Consider the following 15,230-nt stretch of genomic DNA (forward strand, 5'->3'; position numbering starts at 1 on the left):
CCCCCAGCTCTGAAGTACTTGGTCCCAGGTAGGATCTAAGGACCGTGACCTTGTATTTCAGTTGGGGTTTGATACCTGTTACCTGCAGTGCCTGGAGGAGAGTGACATGCATTAACCTGGAATCGTCAGTAGGTTCACTGCTTTGCTGATGGAGCTGAGCAAGATCCAACACCAGGCACAAGTTATTACAAAGTCAGACTGAATTTATTACTCTCCAGTAATTAAAAAAAGGCAGAAGACAACATCTAGACATTTTGTTGTTACTTAAGGGGCAGCAAAGCTTTGTATAATTCACACAGGTCAAGTGATAAAAACATAACCTTCAGCTCCTTGCAGTCCAAAGGAAGGACAGAAATGGGAAAAACACCAACTTCCAGCAGCTTGCCCCAGTAAGCTACTGGTATTGCAGAGACCAACGTACATACAGCAACATACGGATCGGTAATGATTTAAATCAGCTGTTTACAGAAGGATGTTACTTCATTGTTTTGAGAAAAACATGGAAGTGGGCTAAGCTTTCCACAGACCAAGTCACAACTGGAACAATTCCATCCGTACTGCAGTTGTAGGACAATGCTGTTGTAAAAAAGGAGGGGGGGGAGAAAAAGGAAACATGTACAACAGTACATAGAGTTCTATAGTAAAACAGTATCTGAACAGATTCAGTTGTCCTTCTTTTACTGAAGCATATACAGCTTTATAAAATATAAACCTTCCAAAGGTCAAGTTCAAAAGCTTAGGAGAGGCTTTGCTAATTCTAAAGATAACAGCCAAAATACCATTGCTTTTAGAAAGTATGTGGTTTATTTTTTTTTTTTTTAGCCTTGCAAGGTAAACCATGAACTTGAGCAACATGTTCTGTGTAAGCCCAGCAGCATCCACTGCGTCAACTGAAGACGACTCCTCTGGGAATGCTCTCGTTCAGTTCCTGTTCTATAAGTTTGATGTCCTCCAAGTCGTCCTTTATGATGCTAATTAGGTGACTCAGGCCTTCTTGCTGCTGCTTCAGATGCTGCAGATAGTTTAAAAACCAGCATGAGCATAGTCCAACTTGACAGATTTAAAGTAGTATTTCTCAAAGGTACCGTGGCCTTGGCTGATTGAAAAGCCTGGTATAATTTCTTAGATAGAGCTCCCAAGTTCCTGCATAGCTGGTTTAAGTTATGAAGTTCAAAAAGCATCCCTGGATTCTCCCCAGTAATACTTACTTGCTTGATTTCCCTTAAGAGGTCTGCATCTACATAATAGCGCTCTTCAGCCCGCACAGCTCCAAAGTGGTTTTGCATCCTGATTTGGGACATGAGCTCATTCAGTCTGCCCTGGGAAGAGAGACAGGCTTAAACCAAACCCAACTCATTCACAGCTGTCAGAACTCTAGCATGTACCACCCCTTGAGGCACCAGGGCTGGAAGCATTGCTGCTCATTCCATTTTAAATTTTTTTTCTGGGGGGGGAGGGAGGGGAAAAGACATGCAAATGGCAAGCAACTCCAATAGTTCTCAGAACTCAAAAATACTTAAATACCTATCAGTGATGCAGCAAAGACCATGACGCTACAATGCAGCAACACTGCTGGACTTCTCTTCTGAAAGCTTTCCACAACAACTCTATATGCATGGTTTGGAAAACTTACATTCTTTTGTGAGGAAAAACCAGAGTTGTTAGCAAAGTGCTATTAACTACTCACCTTGAACTGTGTAGGTGCGTTAAGTTCACACTGAATTGTATCTAACTGTACACGAAGCTGCTCTTCATCTGCTTGGATGGCATAACCGCTTTTCCTTTGGATCTCCTGCTTTATTAACACCTACAAAAAAAGTCTTTCAGGTTCATTAGAGAAGACTTTACCCATGTCTTTCCCCACTAACCCAACCACATGTCTTTTTGTCCTTCCACCAGCTTGCCTCTCATCAGATTTATTCTGTTTAGTCTGTTCCTCTGTGACCTCGGGGCAGTCCCCCAGCTTGCTGCGCACTGGAGGCCTTCCCTGAGACCTCTGCTTGTTACTTAAATCAACACCATTTAGATGAAGTCAGAATTTCATCCTTAACATTGTCCATGTACAAAATTGCACAGGTCATCCTGCCCCTCCTCAGTTTGCCTTCTGGCACGACACTGTATGTCAGAATGAGTTTCTTAGACTACCCATGTTACCTGTAACGTTCTGTGAGACAGTGCCATCAGTTTCCTTTTGTACTGGGCAATTTTTGCCATAGTTGTCGTTTGGTTTTTCTGCAGCTCACTGATATCTTCTGAAATTTTTGCCATAGTTGTCGTTTGGTTTTTCTGCAGCTCACTGATATCTTCTGATATTATCTGCAGAGGAGGTGGAGTCAGTTAGAAGTCATAAGAGTTTCTGATAACAGAACACATTAGTCCTGATTTGAAATGGGGAGTTTCAAAACAGTACTCAGTCCAGCAACTTAGCTTCCTTGCCAAAGATGCTTTCAGAAAGTTTTTGCTAGACCTTTACGGCTCTGGTTTCTATTTGTTTTCATATGCAACTAGGATTTTCAGAAGACATCAGAAAACTGGGTGCCCAAATTAAGAGTCCATGCCAGTGCAACTTAATTCAGCTGGTTTGAATTAGTCTGTAACAACACAGGAAGCTTGAACCTGAAAAAAACCCAAGCCAAACTGCACTGCTCAGTTTTTGGCCACAAGATACAATGAAGAAATACATGAAGAAATAGAGTCACAGCCCCATGCACATGGTTCCAGTTTTCAACATAGAGAAGGCATGGGGGGAGGCTCTTTAATAGCCCATCTTTCACCAGCAGCAAGCAGTCATGACAAATATGAGAAACCTTACATCTAATCGAGTTTGATGCTGTTTGGTCATCTGATCTTGGACCTTCAATCTTCTCAACAGTTCCTTGAAACCCACCAATGGCACAGGAATAAGTCTGTAAGAATACAAATATCTCTTACAGCACATTTTCACATTAAATAGGTGATATGAATTAATAATCATGAATATAATCTACTATGAAGTTACAGATAATCTTGGTTTATTACAAAATAAGACATATCTTGTTTTGCCAGGTTGTACAGTCCTCACTATTTCTAACAACCCGTTCCTTTTTCATAAAGGAATCGGCCTAAGCTATCTGTAAACACTGGAGGGTACAAGGGTACATCACTTTCAGCTGCAGGAATAAAGAGAAAAAACTATAATGGTTGCAAAAACTAAGTCACAATAACCAGTTCATATAATGGAGGACACAACAACTGGAAGTAATCCAAGTAAGACTCTTGATCCTGACAGCCCTTAAGCGCCTAAGTGGGTAAAGGGATTAGACAGGCACTTCTAGTAATCCTCACTGCTTCAAAAGAGATCAGCACTTGACAAAGTTATTCTCTAATTAGTTTCTTACAAGTTACCTGAAGGGTACTACACAATACTGTACATTTCTCATCTTTCTGTAATACTCAGACAGACTATTAGACTTACTTGTCAGGGTCAGGATTGTCAACTTTGGCTTGTTCCCATATAATAGGATCAACACCTTAAAAAAACAGAAAAGTTTTTAGTATGGATAGATCTGAACAGATATCATATCTTACAGCTGTTACAAACCCTCTGAACTATGCTAACCTGAATGACTGTTATACAAATTAAGGTTAATTAAGCAAGTCTTGGTCCCAGACCGTGGCACTAAGTTCAGTCCAAAAGGCTGTCAATCACTTCCACTGGTTTGAAAGCACAGGAAAGGAACAACCCACAGGTAATCAAATGGGACAATCCACATGTCAAGGGGAAAAGTCATAAAATGAAATACCAAAAAAATCAGTAATTAAGTGATCAAAGTACCAAACCAGTGGGAAAAATAATCCCAGTAAGAATCATCATGGTTCCTAACAGGATTTGTTTAAGGATTTTATCTGTTGACAGAAGAGTTGTTTGTTTTGCCATTAACTGCTTCATTGGGTAATTACATAAAGAAAAAGCAGTTTAACTGTGCATGTGGATTAGCATCATGATGCAAGTTATTACTCTCCAAACCTCAGTGCAAATCAGATCCATGTATGAAATGCACATATGTAGGCATGCTAGCCAAAAACAAAGAGAACACAGATAGGGAAGCAACTGACCTTCTGACCAGAAAGACAGGCCAAAAAGTAAAATAGATATGGTGGAAATTTAACAATTTCAGGCCAGCTTCAAGAGGATACCATTGAAGGAGACCAAGAACTATAACATTCTTCATTGCACCACATTCCAGGTCATTCCTTGTAAGAGCTCTTACCTTTATACCAAAACTCTTGGGGTGTGCCTGCTTCTCCTGAGCTCGGCACTAACACCTCTCCTTGCCCACCTTACTGCTTGTCAGCCTACAACCTCAGCTTCCCTCTCAGTCACAGACCAACAAGATGTGCCCAGTCATCATCACACAGGCCCCATGATACACTTCCAACATTAAAGACAGCTAACTTGCTTGTGCACAGAGCAGTTACGCCCCAGCACGGCAGCAGCTGGGAAACAGTGCAGCTTGTCTCTGTCCTGCATGAGTAGAGCAAGTTCTTTTTGCCATCCAGATGACATAACCTTTTGCTGTGCTTTTTAAACACTATGGTCTTACTGAACATGCTCCATGCTGGCTGCTGGAAACCACAGGCTGCTTCCCCTGACCCCCTGCAGGGAGTTCACTGCAAGTACTACATGGGATACTGTATAGACACAGCACTAGCTACAGTTATCCTATGAAATTGCATGAATGGCACTTGCCTACTCTAAAACAAAGCTGTCTGTGTACTACCTCTAGCCACATATATAGGCTAAGCGACCTCACTGAAACTAGGCAGTGAATATAGGACATGATTATTCTGATATTGAACTTTTCTTTTTAACTGCACAAGTTGAAGTGGTTTATGATGGTATATCATGTAGCATAGTGGCGTGTGCATATACTGATACATCATAACTGTATTGGCAGACTACACTGCATGGGAAAACCGGCTGTCATTAAACCCATTACAAGAGTATGTCAGAGTGCCTTGGAAACTCTTGTAGTTTTAAAAGGTGGTTTCCAATTGCCCAACACCATCATTTTTCCCAGAGGCCCAAAAAAGCTGCAGCAGAGGTTCCAGCTGTTGCCCCTGTGCAGCCCCAGACCACATACCGGGCAGGAGGGTTCTGCAGGAGCTGCTTGACTTGTGCTGGGGAAAGCTCTGTTTCTGGCCATGGAGAAGCTGACTCCCAGCTGCTGCAGGGATGACTTGATGTTGGGTTGTTCAAAGTGGGCGTAGAGGGTCGTTGCGGGCACTCTCCTCGAGGTGCCATTGGGTGAGCGTTCAACAATGTAAATTATCACTTCTGTCCTGAGCCAGACAACATGTGTACTGTCAGAAAGAGGTCAGCAGTATACAGAAACTAACACAGCAAAGAGCAACCCTAAATCAAAGTTACCACTTCTCCCAGCCGCCAGTTAACTTTTGTGAGCTAACTGACATACACAATACCAGTAAACACAGGGTTTAACACAGCAAGGCAGAAAGAGAAAACCTGTCAATACTCTACAGAATTACATTCTCCCCCCCAAGTTTTAACAACTATGTTATATGGTGATACTACTACTACATTAAGAATAACCTAAAACCTTTGGCCTTTCAAACAGAATGAACAGTGGGAAACAAAGAAGTAGAAACGTCAGTGTGCTGAATGAAGTACTTCAGGCAGAAGAGCCTCAGCCCCCAAATAACTCCAAGCAGACAGCTCTCTGACATAACACATGCAGAATGAGACTGCTCTGCTAGGCTTGGAACAGCTTTCCCACCAAAACAAACATCTGCGATGTGGAACACTGCAAAGTCACTATTACAGTACACCCCAATGCCATTCCACCTTATGTGTGACCAAGTGAAGAATACCTCATAGCTTCTAAAATACAAAGTATTTATCTCACCCTCATGGTTAGCATCCTTATCTCCAACTTTTGCTGCTGAGCAGGGTCTGGAAAAGCCTACTTCCTGACCTTAGCTGAGGTCCTCAGCTGTGAACTCCAGCAAAAGCAAGTAACATACACAGGAAAGATACTAAACTTAAAACCTTAAGAAAAAGCAACACCAAGGAATGAGATACACAAAACTGAACGTGGGATAAACAGATCTAAAATCAAGGAGAAAGAGACACAAAATAGACTAAGCGCACCCCTTTACAACATGTAATGCTGGACAGAAAGGCAAAACTGCATCAAGGTCACGTACTGGTCATCCGGCATCGTTTTAACACCTTCTACATTGACAGTGAGGGTCTGGTTTCCCCCCAGAATTTTGTGTAGTGATTCTACGAGCTGCTGCTGCTGGCTTCGAATATCTACTTCTTTTCTGTTAAAGACCAAGACTACAAGGCCATCTTCATCTTTGTTGCTGGGCATTAAACTGTAACCCACAGCCTGCAAATGAACAAACAAAAACTGGGGATGTATTACGTAGCAAAACTGTATCTATGTGGCATTAAGGGGAGGGGCTAAAGCCCTCAATTTCTAGAGCAACTGGTTGAAAACTTCAGTTACAACATATTCAGCAATGCAGAAACATAAAATCAATCTGCCTTAAATGTTCTCTCACAAGGCCACCAGCTTTTGAAACAGTCCAAATACTTACAAAAATTATCCACTTTTATTTAAAAAAAACCCCAAACAGCTATGGACTGGGAGAGGCCAACTCAACAGGGTATTTATGCTACTTCAGAGCTGATACCAACCAGGAACATGTTACAAATCTACACGTTTTTTAAGTTGCAAAAGGAACCAGAGGACCAGACTTCAATACAGAACAATCACTACAGTTCCAGAAGAGTTTACAGTATTACTTTTCCAGATGCTTAAATGAAAACCAGTTACTGACATAACCAAACTGAAAGATAAGCCAACCATAAATCCTTATGTATTTCTCAGCATTTTCCTCCTGTAGATCCAAGACAGTTTGCCTGGCAGTACAAGTCAAAACACGGACATGGTATATTTCTACTAGCTAAGACATGCATCAAGTAAGAATTCGGGACAGCCAATTTTCCTTGTGTAAGCAAGTGTCAGGTTTTGTTTGTACAATTGCTTATAAAGTTTAACGTTATCTTTATCCTTGCTGCGATAAAGCTGTAGTAAGGTTAAATGTTTAATTCAACATCATAATCTAATACAGGAACACTTGCTGTCATCCATGCTAAGTAACATCACGCTTTCCCTGTTTCAAAAACCCCCTGTCAACTCCAATGTAAACTCCATGTGACTTGTAAGAAAGATCTAAACTGTTAATCATTATAAGCAGAGCAGCTGTTTCTATCTCATCTTGCCCATAAACTGTCATTGTCTCATTGCCACTGGTGACATGTTGGGCAGTGAGTGCTTTTAAGGCCCTGACACTGTGTCTGAATGGGTGACTTGCACCTTTCCCCTTGCGTAAGTTCAGATGAAGAGAGGAATGAGTTGGGGATGTGCCTAAGAGCCTGGGCTTTGTCAGTGGAGGGTAACTCCCCGCCACCATGAGTCAGTCTTCTTCAGTTGGGCCATCCTGTGGTGGGGCACAACAGTGACAGCTAAGCAAGAATTTGGGTTTAAGCACATGCCTTTCACTTTCATGGCTGTGAAAGAGGCCCACCCCATGGGGAAAGACTTGCCAGTACATGGAAGATTAAATCTCATTATGTGCAAAGTAGTACTAAGACCACACATATATTTGGTTTTAAATAAATAAATCTTTCACAATTTCTTTATGCAATTAAGTATTTTCAATCTGTAACAGATTATTTACTTTGCTGTGGTCCTTTAAACGAAGGCCTGTATCACATGCCCTAGAAGCACACTTTTCTTGGTGAAGACCTGCATGCTTCTCAATTGTTCTAGAGCTGGAATTGGGTACAAGTGGATTCCTTGAACACCTGTGAAACCCTTTGGACAGTGCTTCATTCTTATCAGATATCTGATGCTTACAGAGGCAATAAACCAAACTTATGACACTCTGCTCCGACACCCATGCTACCCACTTCTCCAGTATTTTCCTTAGGCATCCACCACTGCTGGCATTCATGGAACTTTTCAGTATGTAACTTAAGGTACATGGATTCATAATGGCATTAATAACACTCAAGTCACAGGGACAAAACTAAGCCTAGTGTGTGGCATTGTCTAACGTGAAAGGAAAACTTCTCCTTCTAGTAAATGAAACTCTCAGATACCAAATTTTGCATCGCACAACTAATACTTCGCAATTTTTCAAAGGCCAGAAAGCTATAAAGCCATTCCAGGCCATAACTTACAGGAAAGCAAACTTTCAGGTGCATTATCAACAAAATATTCAAGATAACACCTAAAAAGATAATGCAACAGAAGCCAAATATTTGCCACGCAGGCACTCAGTTGCTGTAAAGATTTTGTAAAATTGTCAGGATGTGCATAATCAAAACTAGTTTTAATTAAGTATTAACCTACATTCAGGTTAGAAAGTTTGTGCTTCCAAGAACTGGCTTGGGAAAGGAGGGTATCACCGTCCCTGACCCCAATCCACTTACAAGCCTGAAGCTTAGCAAGGAAGCCATCTTTTGTTGAGATGAGAAGCAGGACCGCTGCTGACATAATCATACAGGTCACGGAGTCAGCTTTAGCACTGGCAAGTATAAAGGCAGAAGAAATCTGAAGGCTGGTGTACTTAAAATGGTAGGTACAGGCCAGGTTCATAGAGGGTTTTTCTAATGTAAACGAAGCAAAGAAATACCCTGGAAAGTTCTTATTCCAGATCTTAACAGTTTCTTTCACGTGTGAAGGCTATTTTAAATAGTTTCTGTAATACTGTAACCTAAACAAATACACACTGAAATTAATTTCTAGAGATCTGCTGCAACTGCACACACACTAATCTGAATGCTATCACATGAAAATGTCACTTTCACAATCCAAATATGCACCTGTTACCTAGTACTGCAACAACGCCCAGATTTCAAGCATCTATACATCTTCAAACCTTTTCATTAGCACGCATCAGAACTGTGTATATCACTTGGAAATATACTCTTTCAGAATACTCTTAACAGAAATTATATCTGATGTAATGTTCACAAGACCCTCCAACACTCAGCAACCAGTGTAACTGCTTCAGAACTGTTCGTGGGCAGGTGAACAATTCATACCTTAAACCTGCAGAAGGGGTTTTCCTGTGTGAACTCCACTGGAGCAATGTTATTGTTGAAGTACCCTTTGCCTGTACCCCAGAAGGCCTGCAGCTGGTTCCATTTTGCTAAAATAGCATCTCTCTCATCTCCTAAGAGTGTTGGAGCTGAGAGGGCACTTGCTGTATTGATGAGCTGGTTCGACTGGGCAGGGGTCTGAGCAGGCTGGCTGAACAACCCGCCTCCTAATGCTGTGTAGAATGAAGGAAAACAAATTAACTTCTTTACCAACCAAGACAGACTCATTTGTTAACACATACCATCTGTGTATCATTGGTATCACTTTATATTTTGAGAAGCAAAATAAATGCACAGAATAAATAATCAAAATTGGATAATGTTTTTTAAAGGTGTGTTTTTATACTCAATCTTCATCAGCAACAGAAGTTCCTGAACCCTGTTAGAAGATTTTTTTTTTTTCTTTAAATGAGACATTTATATCAACACATGACATCATGTGGCACCTTCAACACCTCAGCTTGAAGGACAGATTTGTTGTTATAAATTCAGTGGACTCAGCCTGCAGCTGGTCATAATCCAAGTCACATTTAAACTGAACTCAACCCCATTTCCTCGCGTTTCTAGTAATGCTATGACTGCCAGCATCAATTCTGAAACTACCCCTACCACCACCAAACCAAAGCGGATTCACTGTTGGAAACTGAAGGGTGAAACTCAGACACTTGTTTGAGCTCTTGTTTAAGAAAAAAGCAAGGGCTCCAATCATAGGCATTTCGAAAACCAAGTTTCTGAGAAGCCTCCATCAATCAGAAGGTAAGTGTAGCAAACAGCCTCCTTTTCTAACACACTTCCATCCAACTACTTGCATGCCTGCTGCAGCCTTATTGCTTTTGTTGCCAGGGAAGGGGTAAATCAAGAGAAGGCCGTACTTACTGGTCTGTTGCTGCTGGGTGCCAAAGCCTCCAAAGCCCAGCCCAGTTCCCAACCCACTGCCTAAGCCAGTTCCAGTGCCTGTGCCAAAACTAGCACCAAATCCAAAGCCTTTGATCTGGGTAGCACCAAAGAGTCCTGGGGAAATAAGCAAATAATTATTGAGAAGAAGATACCTGCACAATCCAAAATATTACTGTGAAGGGCTGATGCCCCATGGTTTGTTCTAAAGCAAATCCTTTTGGACTTGTACTCTCTTACCACTGGTGCCTGTATTGGTAGGAGCAGAAAAACTAAATGCTGGTCCCGCAGTGGTGGTAGTTGTCCCAAATCCTCCAAAAGCACCTAGCAAACAAAGATTGCAAGTAAGCAAGATGGCACACTGTGAGCAGCAACTGTGTATAACATGACAAAAAACTGCAGGCACCAAGGGGTGTTATGAGATGCTGACAGACAATGTGTTATGTTACAAGCATGTAGTTCACATAGATCATGGGTGTCGAGTTTATGGGGGAGAAAACATGAACCAGAAAGCCAACACATCAATGGTGTGCCACGGAAGCAAGTCAAAAAGCAGCAGTGAGCTACCATTCTGTTCCTTTACCAGCAGGATGTACTTTCCTTAATGACAGACACAACTTGTAATAGTATTACTTAGATTCCTTCTGAGGAATACTTCTGGTCAATGTGGTTGCTAAGTGTGTAACAATCAATCTGATGTGCGTGAGCTTTTTAAACATTCCTAACCTCTTCAGAGCAAAACCAGAAACAAATCAGGTAAAGACTGAGGCTAAGGTGCACACAATTGCTGTGTGCATGCAGGAATGCTGTCAGAGCAATGATTTCTTTCTACGTACATGTAAAATTCTACAAGGTCTTTCTTTTTGAGCCTAATTTCCCTACCATCCTCCCTGTTCAATCTCATTTTGCAGTTCAACCTCTATCAGAGGAAGACAGACACAAAAGCAATCAGCCTTCCACAGATTTTCAGGAAAACCAGCCAATGGCTAGCAGGAGGAATGAGGGCCTGAGCTCCACTGTGCCAGAGAAAGCCCCAAGGAAACACCTTCTTCCCATCTGCCCCCTCAGAGCGGGTGCCCCAATACAGGGTGGCTGTGCCAGGAGAGGTGGACGGCCTCCCAGCACGTGAGGCTGCATGGGTGCTGGGTGCCACCACACCACTTCTTTGCTACCATGGTGCCAATGCACTGTGCAGTCTGTGGACTTCTGACTAGCCCCAGAACACCAAGTTCTCTCCATTTCTAGCTGGTTTTATGTATATTCAAATGAAGGAAAACAGTCTGCGACAAAGGATTTGTCAAAAAGATGCTGCCACTGCTTACTCACATGTCAACAATGAAAAAAGTCTCTTTAGACCTATGACACTTGCCATCCTCTTTATACATCCAAAAGAAAAAAAAAAATAAAAAAAAAATCTTAGACCAAAGCTGACATGCAATCACATTTTATTTTCATTCAGGAAACACCTTAATGCGAGTGGATCGAAGAAGTTGTTCCCTGTGATGTTCGAGCTACCAGCGAGTGAGAAACCCCAGCAGCAGTGCCATCAGCTAACACAATTTTTTACGTAGTTTTGTACTCACAGCAAATTTAGCCATCCTTTCTGGCAAAGGGATCTAGGACTGCAAATTGCTAAACACAATTAAGTATCCAAGTTCTCTCCTGGAGTAATTCAAACTCAGCTGAAGAAATACAGTCCAATAGTGTTCATACCAAATAAAAACAAACCCCTCATGTGCACAGAACAGGTAAGACTACACTAACGCAGGGAGCAATGGCACTGTGGAATGAACGTAATTCCTATATAAGCAGCGGCAACAAGACCCCACAGGCTAATTCTACCTGAGTAAAAGCATTAGAAATCCATACAGTTGGGCATTTTTATATGAAATGGAAAAGATTTAACTTGAAATGGTATCAGCTGATCGCTCAGAACTGGTGGCTCTACATGGGCTATGAACAGTTATCATAGTCAGCACTTAGCACACACACCACGCAGAGGATCTCTTAACAAGAGCCTGGGGTGGGTGCCGTTTCAGAACAGCCTTTAGGAAACAGAGCTCACAGCAAGGGCTGTTCATTTTGTGCTGACAGCATACAATTTGTTCCTCCACAGAAACTATGTTGTGCATTCATGACAGCCAACGGAGGGCCAATGAGGAGACACAGGGGGAAGATGGAAAACATGACTGCAGTAGTCCAAGAATCTCATGTCAGGAAACGTGGAGTTAGGGACCAGCTCTGCAAGGGCTCATGATTGCCTGGATCCGAACAGAGAACTGATGCTGTTTCGCTAGGTAATCAAAGCTCAATTTTAGGCTGGGTCAGACTGATAGGTTACCACAATTCATTTCCATTTCAGAGACTGAGTATTTGGTACATTAATATTTTTCCTCAACAGCTGTTTCTTCAGAATTTAATAGGCAAAACCTCTACAAGCCTATGGCTCTCAAACCCATTCCACTTTCAAAGCTTTTATCTCCAACCTTCATTGGATATGAAGATTAGCACTAAACACGGATTCTCAGTTTAGAATGTAATTCTTGGACCCCTGCTATTAACATTTATTACAGAACAAGTATTTATGAATTATCTACCTGCACTTGCCAGACTGTTACCAAAATTGAATGGTGGAGTTGAGGTAGTGGAAACACCGAAATTCCCAATATTAAAATTCACTGCAGGATTAGCAGTTAAGCCAAAACCACCAAAATTAAACCCACTGGCAGTGGAGTTTGTAGTTTCAAGCCCACCAAATCCTGACAAGCGGGAAGCAGAAAAAGAGCAAGGTAGCATTAGTTCTAAACAAAAGGTAGGTTCAGGAAAGAAAAACTCAAATATTTTTCCATCACCATGGACAAGACAGGCATAGTTAAAAACAAGAGTAAGATATTAACTGGCATTAAACATTACTTACCGAACACAAGGAGGACAGTTAAAAGTTTTCTGTTTGACCCATTCTCCCTATTTCACTGCTATAAGCACGTTACTTTTCAACTATACTGTATATAAAGCAAGCAGCACTTTTTCCATCTTATTACAAAGCTACACATGAAAATATCCCTGCAATTCAACATTCCTGTTAAGAGCAGTATTTAACCACCTAAGATTGCTCAATACAGCTGCACCTGCACTAGCGGAACCGACAGTAGCATAATTATTTCATAAGCTATCAGAAAGGCAAGAATAAACTATTTTTGTGCTAACACCATACCTACACATGAGCAGCAACGGCAGAATAACCTCAAACAACAACTCCAGCAACCAAGGCACCACATGTGCCTCAAATACTCCCGGGCAGAATTATTCAAGTTGTATTTGCAATATCTGTCCGCTCCAATGCTTGATGATGACTTACCTGATGCATCCAGATTTTTTCGGTGCTAAGAAAAATGCTAATAGAGCAGCTCCCCAATTCTCTCCCAGGAGGAGCTGTGAACAGTTTCACACTAGACAGACAACGGGAAGTGTGATCCCAGAACTCCCTCTAATGTTGGTCTGTGAGCACCATAAACCCTGTAGCAGTGTACAAGCAGCGCAAGATTATCTTTTACTTGAAGATGGGGCCAGAAAGTCTGTGTCTAAATCTGCTAGAGTGAAAGACCACATGGTACAGCCCAGGCTAACTGCGGTGAAGATGAGCCCTATCCAAAGGACTTATTCAGAGTGTCTACTTGAAGAGCCAACAAAGATTTCGCTATGTTAGAGTAAGGAAGGTTCTGGCTTACATTTCACCAAGACTGACAGTCAATTGACAGCAGCAAAACAAACCAAGGAAAACAGACTTCTTTTGTCTTACAAACACCTCTACATTGCTCAAAAATTAATTTTCAAAAGCATCTCAAACAAGAACACTACTATAATGAAAAGTGATGGTCCGAGTGAGCTGGCAGCATTAACCAGGCACCACCGAGCATCAATCACCACGGCACAAGCGCCCTAAGAGCAACTCACGTTTCTTTGGGCAGGATGAAGCCCCGGACGTCCCCCGCCACAGCCCCGCCACTGTTCACGCGGGACGGAGATACCCGAACAAAACCCGGCCAGTACGGTGGGGACCGCGTTTCACTGAAGGCGGGCGGGAGAAAACAGCGGGGGAGAAAATCGGGCAGAAAAGCGCATCTCACCGGCTCTGCCGCGAGGAGACGAGCAGGAACGGCTGCACCCGGCCCTGCCGAAGCCGCGCCGAAGGCAGCTCCCCGCAGCCGTGCCCGCCGCGCTCCGGACAAAACGGGGACCGGGGTCTCCGCCACCGCTGAGGGGCTGCGGATCGCTCCGGGGAGGAGACGACCGGCCGCCCCGGCGCCCCGGCACCGCTGTGGGGCTGCGGATCGGTATGAAGGGGGTGTCCGGGCGCCCCGCCATCGCTGAGGGGGCTGCGGTTCTCATTGGTGGGGGGGGCACGCGCGGCCCGCGAGCGCCAAGGGGCTGCGGTTCTCATCGATGGGGGGGGGCACGCGGCTCCAGGACCGCTGGGGCTCGGCTACCGCGCCGCGGGGAGACAACACCCGCCGCCGCCCCCCACTCCCTCCCCGGGCCGGGACCCTCCCTGCTCACCGGTGGGGTTGGCAGCCCCAGCGCCCGCCGTCGCCCCGAAGTTGAAGGCCATGAGGTGCTGGTTGGCGGGGCCGCGGTAAGATGCGCGCAGCCCCGGCGGGCGCAACCATGAAACAAACCCCTCCGCCGCCTTCCGGCCGCTGCTGCCAAGCGCTTCCGGGTTGTACCACTACGAGCGGTGGCGGCGGGTGCGTGTGTGGGTGACGGGGGGGGGCAGGCAGGTACCATGGCGTGCTCGCGGGGGAGCCGCGCTGCTGCTGTCGCTCCAGGCGCGATGGGCGCTCCTCAGTGCCCGGCGGGGGTTATTGACTCGGGCGGAGATCTGCGCCACTGCGCCCTCCGCGAGATTCCCCCACACGACAGGTTCTTGCCAGCAAGTTGGGGCTGCTCAGCCTGGAGAAGGCTCTGGGGACACGTTAGAGCAGCCTCCAGTGCCTAAAGGGAGCCCACAGGAAAGCTGGAGAGGGGCTTTTGACCAAGGGCCTGTGGTGACAGGACAAGGGGGATGGCTTTAAACTGACAGAGGGGAGATTTAGATTAGACATTAGGCAGAAGCTCTTCCCTGTGAGGGTGGTGGGACAGTGGCACAGGGTACCCA

The 15,230-nt window shown here is 43.9% G+C and overlaps 1 protein-coding gene across 1 annotated transcript; it reads right to left on the reverse strand.

The window, feature by feature from the left end:
* Nucleotides 1-185: 185 nt before the first annotated feature.
* NUP54 (nucleoporin 54) lies at nucleotides 186-14,766 on the reverse strand. The gene is given in 14 exon segments (XM_030492508.1): nucleotides 186-1,012; nucleotides 1,209-1,319; nucleotides 1,688-1,807; nucleotides 2,155-2,316; nucleotides 2,813-2,906; nucleotides 3,455-3,511; nucleotides 5,127-5,176; nucleotides 5,178-5,322; nucleotides 6,208-6,395; nucleotides 9,125-9,354; nucleotides 10,058-10,192; nucleotides 10,316-10,399; nucleotides 12,673-12,834; nucleotides 14,633-14,766. Coding segments are annotated over 14 exon segments (1,716 nt in total). The 5' UTR covers nucleotides 14,685-14,766; the 3' UTR covers nucleotides 186-886.
* Between the last annotated feature and the right edge of the window lie 464 nt (nucleotides 14,767-15,230).

The sequence above is a fragment of the Strigops habroptila genome, chromosome 7 (assembly GCF_004027225.2).
Source record: "Strigops habroptila isolate Jane chromosome 7, bStrHab1.2.pri, whole genome shotgun sequence".
In the NCBI taxonomy this organism is placed as follows: Eukaryota; Metazoa; Chordata; class Aves; order Psittaciformes; family Psittacidae; genus Strigops; species Strigops habroptila.